General features: G+C 42.3%; 1 protein-coding gene across 1 annotated transcript; it reads right to left on the reverse strand.

Moving 5' to 3' along the window:
• Positions 1 to 619: 619 nt before the first annotated feature.
• On the reverse strand, positions 620 to 1,869 carry LOC102711776 (EPIDERMAL PATTERNING FACTOR-like protein 1). Its single transcript, XM_006647863.3, has 2 exons — positions 1,291 to 1,869; positions 620 to 1,176 (listed from the first exon to the last, which is right to left on the reverse strand). The coding sequence occupies exons 1-2, from the start codon at positions 1,396 to 1,398 to the stop codon at positions 952 to 954; spliced, it is 333 nt and encodes a 110-aa protein (XP_006647926.1). The 5' UTR covers positions 1,399 to 1,869; the 3' UTR covers positions 620 to 951.
• Between the last annotated feature and the right edge of the window lie 5,516 nt (positions 1,870 to 7,385).

Genomic DNA, 7,385 nt, shown 5'->3' on the forward strand with positions numbered 1-7,385 from the left:
GATACGGTCATCGGCCAGGTTCAATCCTTGCGCCTCACATCACACCTCACGCAAGATTACAAGGAGAAAATCATCGAGAGACCACAGGGGCGGTCATCAATCATCACGGCCGCCCAGGGCTCCACCCTGCTTTTTCGGACGTGTTCGAGACCCGGTCAAGGGCGCTAATCAAGATCGCCGCTGTGCGTGGGGCGCAACCTTGTGACGATGGGTTCAGAATTCCATCAGATTCATCAGAGGTGAGTCACATGCAGCCATGCAGGCTTGCCTTGCCTTTTTAACATGCCATTAGCAGAGCCTTACTACCAGCTAGGAGGCAAACCCATCTAAGCATACGGGTAGATGTCCACTCATGTGTTTGCGTGTCATCTAAATAGTTATTAATAAAATATAAAAAAATTGATAAGATAGAATAATATGAATTATATCATTGTACAAACATACAATTTTAATTTCAACTTCTATAAGTTGTAGAAAAAAAATAAACTGAAACTATGACACACACATTAACAATTATTTTTATTTAGAAGTCGAATTTAAACTTGTATGTTTTTGGAATGATATAACTCATATTAATCTATCTTATCAAATTGTTTTTTATAAATTTTAATAACTATTTAGATGACATGTAAACAAGCAACGGGTGGACATCCACGTGTTTGCTAAAAAAAACTGCGTCCGCTAGGAGTATTACACTCTACGCTACACCGAATTTACTGCTCCCAATCACTCTTACATGTGCCAACTAAGGTGGACTCAGTACAACAAGAATATCAAGATGAATTTGCAGTTGCAACCTTGAAGAGTGGAGAGGGAGCAGATTAAACTAACCAAAACCTGACCATGGAGGATGATGGTCTGATACTCTGACGGCCTCTCAACCGAAGCAACTATTGCACATAGTACATTCAGATTTCGGAGGCAGCGCCCGTCGAGAATTAGCTAAGCAGTCTAGGGATCGAAGAGACGGCCAGCGCAGCGGCATTTCCAACCCAACGGCTTGTAGTTGGAGTACTGCTTGAAGCCGGCGACCTCAGCTCGGTCGGCGGCGCTCGCCGGGCGGCTAACCCCCGGGAGCGCCGCCACCTGGACGGGCGTGCAGGGATTGCACGCGTTGCACCGGTTGTGGCAGCTCGGCGGCGTCGAGCCCAGCCGCGACTTGTCCTCCGCGAGGTTCTGCTCACAGCAAACGCATTGCGTTTCAGGCGCGAACAGAAATAAACGGAGTAGTCACTCTAGGTACGTACGCCTGAAACAAAAACGCGGGCAATAACCGCAATATTTCCGTACCTGGGAAGACGAGAGCGTCGTGCTGCGGATGCCGGTTGCTGCGCCAAGAAGGAAGCTCACCAGAATCATGGCCACTAGTAGTGCTCGTTGAGGTGAGCTCACGGCCATGAGACCATCTCGTTGCAGCCAGCTGCAAGTATGTGTTGTGGGAGAAGTCGCAGAGAAGAGAGAAGCCTCCTGAACAGTAAAAGAAAAAAGAGAAGCTTCTTTGTGTAGCAGCGAGATTGGAGAGTGAAGCTAGCTAGCTGTTCTTTGCCTAGCTTCTTCCATGCGTCATCCTAGCTTAGTAGAGACGCAGCCACGCAGCTAGCTAGTTCGGTGGTTCTTCTTGGTGGTAAGGTTGGAGATGGGCAGGGGTGGTGGCACAGGAACGTAAGAGAGAAGGGTGGTCAGTGGCCTAAACGAGTATAGCAAATTTGCAAAAGGGAGGAGGAATGAAACGACATGGGCATGTGTACAAATAGAGGGGGCGCTGCTGCAGAGTGGAGGGCGCAGCAAGGACAGGGCGGTGACCACCCCTCGCTGCTACATGCTTACCTATCTACCAGCAGTGAGAAACTGAGAATCTACCAGCTCACATTTGCTTCTCCTTCCTGTGTTGAATTGAGCCGGTTTATCGGAGTGAAGTGGTGGAGTAGAGGAAGAGGAGCAGAATCGAATTGCACCATAACAATCGCCATCATTCTGGGAATATGGTTCGGTTTGACACTTCGACCAAGTGACTGAGTGACCTATCACAATGAATGAGCTAGGATGCCGGGTGAACAAGGCCCCAGGAAAAGGAAAGGTTGAGGAGCTTGTGGGGTTAACAGGACTGATAGCTACCGAACGAGCGGCATTTCACTGTAAATTCGTCACTGCTAATGCTAGTGGCTAGCTAGTAGTGCTCGATTCAAGCTTGCTATGGCTGCTAGGACAGATGGGAATCGTGTATAGGGCGCTGAGAAGTGAGAACAGCTCATATCTGTACTACACTGAATTCTGATGCACACTTTCTGTGTTCTCTTGCGATGCATGCATGATGATCGTCTAAATTCTCCGTGGCAGCAAAACCGAAGTATACAGACATGGAATTGAGATGCATACTCGGTAATCAACAATATGTGATCAGTTCTCGATTGGCAATATATGAGCTTGCACCAAGTTCGGCGTACTGGTCAGGGAACAGGGACTTCTCAGAAAACTTTTACATGCAGCACTTGTGCCCATCATTACTCCAAAGAAGAACACTAAGCGGTCAAACACCGGAGGACGCATGTGTAGCCGTGTAGGGCTGCCGTGAGGTTGGTAGGTTGGCAGCAGGGCCGAGCGAGAACTGGAATGCGGCTGAAACGGAGATAAAACCATGTCCTACGTACGAGCTCACGTTGAAGCCGTACATAGCTGCATCCATCAAACGTTCCCATCGATGTTGTTAACCGGCCGGTCTCCAAGACCACCAGTAAGCCGTACATATAGCTACATAGCTGAAGTACTGAACCGGTCTCCAAGACCCCAGTAAGGGCGACGACCACCGTGATTTCACAGTGCACACACCACACGTACAGTAGCAATCTACACTAGCATTGCAGAAAGAGATCGGGTAACCACGGCGCAAGCCAAAGTCTGGCAGTAGCAGCACGTGATCTCGTATAGTCCAATTGCATCTCGGATCCGCGCTGGGTGGCCGGCCGGCTAGCCGCAAAGCCGGCAACGATGGGCTGGCTGCTCGCAGACTGAGAACACGAGAGGGGTATTAACTTCAGTTTCTGACATGGTGTTTACTATTCATTGTTCGATGGATTCGGTTTGTATTGTATCATGGGGGCAATGGATTCAATTCGCCATTACACCCCTCTGTTCTTTGTGTCTGTATATGGCATCGTCAGTAACAAAAGGCTGCACTCTATCTCTTGCTTGTTTGATGAAGAGGAGACGTACATAACTTTTGCACTAGAACAGGCAAGAGTAGGCGAACAAAACCAGAACCTCATCGATGCTGATTGCAAGATGGCAGAGAAACTGACGGGACGCTAGAACGAAGAATGCAGAGGGCTCGTTCGCAGGAGGGTGAGCAAATAAGTCTAACCAACTCACTTAAAATAAGAAAAACCATCAGCATATAATTAATTAAGCATTAGTTATTACACACTTAACAAATAAATTAATATACCGTTTAACGGTTTGAAAAACGTACGCACGGAAAAGAAAGCGAAGTTGGATTCATTAGTCCCTCGTGAACAAGCCCAACGATACATTTAGTACCAGTGTGGCAATGTGTCGTGACCAAAATTCTTCGACTACTACTTTCTTGAACTCGACGAGTCTGAATGACCGCAATTCTGCCGCTACAACCGTGAGTCCACGTTCATGAGCAGTGGCAAACTGGCAATCAGTGCTTCAGCACTGGCTTCGCGATAGATCTGGCGGTTGGCGGCGTTCGATGCCCTACCAGCGGTCGGCGGCGCACAGGGGAGCCCGCGATCTTACGACCGGTACCTAGGCCACACATGCTGCATCGGACGTCTTGCTAGCCAAAAGGACCACCACGTCCAGGACAGGCTTCTGAACGACGTGGCTGATCCTGAACGGGATCCGAGGGCATGTTCAACCCGTTATAGGCTCTATTTTAAGCTACGTTAGCAACAAAAAACTATTTTATAATTATATGTATAAAAGTGTGTTAGATATGGTTTCGTTATTAATGCAATAAAATATTTTTTTGTTAAACTAGTTTTCTTTTTATACATTCTCATTCTCATGTAATAAAGTTTCCTTTAATAAATGATAAGAGTCGACTCTAAGCTGTTATTATGCATGACAACAGTTTTTCTCTCTCTTTTTCTTCCACATCACCAAATTTACTTACGTGGCGATCGAGAGAGTCGGCTAATAGATATCTTTGTACATGCCTAAAAAACCTGCCAAATTTTTGGGTCCATCACTTCCACGGGGCCAGAACTTTGAACGCCGTGGCGGGGACGGGCAGACGGGGATAACCGTGTACCGGACTCAGCTCATACGACAGTGACTTCCGTAATGTGGCGGCTTATATGTGTAGCCAAGCGGCAGGGGCGGAATTAAGGGTGTGACAATTATGGCTTAAGCCTTAGGTTTGTCACTATAATCCTATTTATATCTTATTACTTTAACATGTAAACTAGCATGGGGCCTGGATATATTGCACGCATCATTATAAATTATATCTATATATGATTTATTTTTTAATTATTATTCAAATTTATTTTTTTCTAAATTATATTTTTACATGGAACCTCATTTATCTGTATTTTAAATTATACTTGTATCTAAACCTTTTTTTTGCATAATATTTAATTTATAATTCAAATTTTAGATATTTCTAAATTATGTTTATATGTTGGCCTCTCTCTTAATTTTACTTATTTTTAATAGTTTCTTAATTGTATTTATAGATGGACTCTTCTCTAAATATCAATTATTTAAAATTTTAATCCAAGATTTTGAATTTTCTAAATTTATTTACACATGAACTTTTTTATTATTTTTTTATTTTTAATCCCCAAATTGTATTTCTAGTTGGATTCTTTTAATCGGAATTTTAGATGTTCCTAAATTGTATCTATAGATGGACTCTTCCCTCAATATCAATTATTTAAAAAAATATTTTGAGATTAGGATTTTTTCCTAAAACTGTATTTACACATGGACTCTTTTTTATTATTTTGCTTTATTTTTAATCCTAAAATTATATTTTTTTAACCGAAATTGTAGATGCTTCCAAATTGTATTTATAGATAGACTTTTCGCTCAATAACAATTGATTATAAATTTTTAATTCGAGATTTAGATTTTTTTCTAAACTATATTTATACATGGACTCTTTTTATTATTTTTAAATTTTTAATTCTAAAATTGTATTTCTAATCAGGTTTTTTGAACTCTTCTCTTAATATCAATTAATTTAACATTTTTAATCCGAGATTTAGATTTTTCTAAATAGTATTTATACATGAACTTTTTTTACTATGTATATAACAGATTCTAAAAGTTATGAAGCACATGCTAACTCAACTATGATCATTTTCTAGTTCCGCCCTGCATGTAGCCGATAGTTATGGATTCCTATATTATCCAATCCAATGATATTATTCACCTCACGATTACCTAGCAAGGTGCCTGGCATATTTGCGCGGCTAGTGTTAATTATTTTTTAGTTCTACTTCTATCATTTGTTTTCAAGCTCCAAAAGCATTAAATATAAATATTTTAAGCTCTCGTTTTATTTTTCTTTCATTGTATCAGTAGGCTCTTAATTGTAGTGCTTTTCGTGAGTTCGCTGTCACGTCCAGAAATTCCTCACACAAATTTCTGAACTTAATTATGTATTAAAATCCCTGTCCAGGACCAGCCAGGGTAAAAAAAGACAATGTTGATTACATAACCATCGTTCTTAGAAACAACTGAAAATAACACTTATTCTAACGAAAATACAGCGGAAAGAAAAGTAGACTAGCTCCAGCGGGTACGGCTCTAGTCCATAGGCAAAGCTTCGACGACAGACTAGCTCACTCCTAAGAGTCACCTCCATCAGACTCAACTTCTAGCTCTGGAGGGGGAAATTGGGCAAGGCTGACTACAAACCACCGTACTCAACAAGTAGCACGGAAAAGAGGGTAATAAATGATGCATAAGGACTATCAAGGACAGACTTAGGGTTAGTTGCAATAAAGCACCACTTAAATAAATAACAGAAAATAAACCGAATAAAGATAATTAAATACATTAAAGAATAAGTAAATAACAGTTGTAAAATACCACAACACTGTCCAACGTTACACCACATTCCAATTGGCCCGACCACTACTCAACGTTACACCACGTTACAGTAGTACCAAGTGAAAACTAGTTTACTCAAGTCATTAAAGGTTCACTAATCACAGTGAAGCTGGGAGTTCGCCCGTAACCGTGAGCACAGCTGTTCGAATAGGTTATACTCTGATCAGATGTGTACTACTGTACCCACAAGACACGACTCCACTACACTTGAACGTGCGCCGACATACCACCATGGTATACCGAAAAGGAGACCGTGATAGGACCCATCACATAACCCTCCATATTTAATCGCATCACACTTCAGGTTTCACCCCCTCCTTTACACCAAGTCGGACAGTCCCCTCTGGTGCCTTGGTAGATCCGGAAGCAGCAGAGGCTTTCATTACACCACGATTGTCCGTTCATACTCCATCACGCCTACCCTTGCCTTGGTACGTCAAATAGTTCGAAGCCATGCTTCAAATCCCACCTTACCTATTCGGCATGTGGTTAGCACTAACTTACTTCCAGGGTTTCCTGTGAACCGGTCCTTAATTGCCATGGGTGCGACTCTCAAAACCATGCACCCACAGCCCACCATTATCAATATTTTAGTTGACATTAGCCCGAACCGGGTAATGAATCATTATTACAGCTATTCCGAGCTAATCATGATTAAATGTGATCCCATGAGCTACTTGTTCTAAGCACGGCTAAACATTAATCTAGGCTTAACTCTAATCAAGTTACCCTTGGTCTAGCATGAATAAAGTTGGATAATCAACGGCATAATAATAAGGATTACCCGAAAAATAAATACAGTAAATACTTTAATTAAAACAATGCATATTTGAATAAACAAAGCGGAGAATTTGCAATAATGGGTTTAATATGATCAAAGATGAGTGCCACTTGCCTTGCTCTGGCCCCTGGGGTACTTCGGCGACGATCTCGAAGTAAACCGGCTCTTCGGTGGGGTCCGAATCTAAGCGACAAAGCACAAAAATAAATAAAACCAGCACAAACTCTACTGAAACAGTAAAAGAAAGTATTTTTAATGGATTCTTGACAATTTTATGAATTTAATAAAATTTGAATGGACCTAAACGGAGACTAGATAAATTACTTATGAATTTTAGAAGTTTTCTGGGTTTTTTTTAACTAAACAGAAAAGTCCTAAATCAATTAGTGCATAATTAATGGGGCTGCTGATGTCAGTGAGGAGAGAGGAGGCGCGCCAACAGGTGGGGGCCACCTGTCGGTGGGAGAGAGGGAGAGAGAGGCTGGCAAGCGGGCCCGGGGGAGGAGAGAGAGCGAGA

The sequence above is a fragment of the Oryza brachyantha genome, chromosome 2 (genome assembly GCF_000231095.2).
Source record: "Oryza brachyantha chromosome 2, ObraRS2, whole genome shotgun sequence".
NCBI classification, from domain to species: domain Eukaryota; kingdom Viridiplantae; phylum Streptophyta; class Magnoliopsida; order Poales; family Poaceae; genus Oryza; species Oryza brachyantha.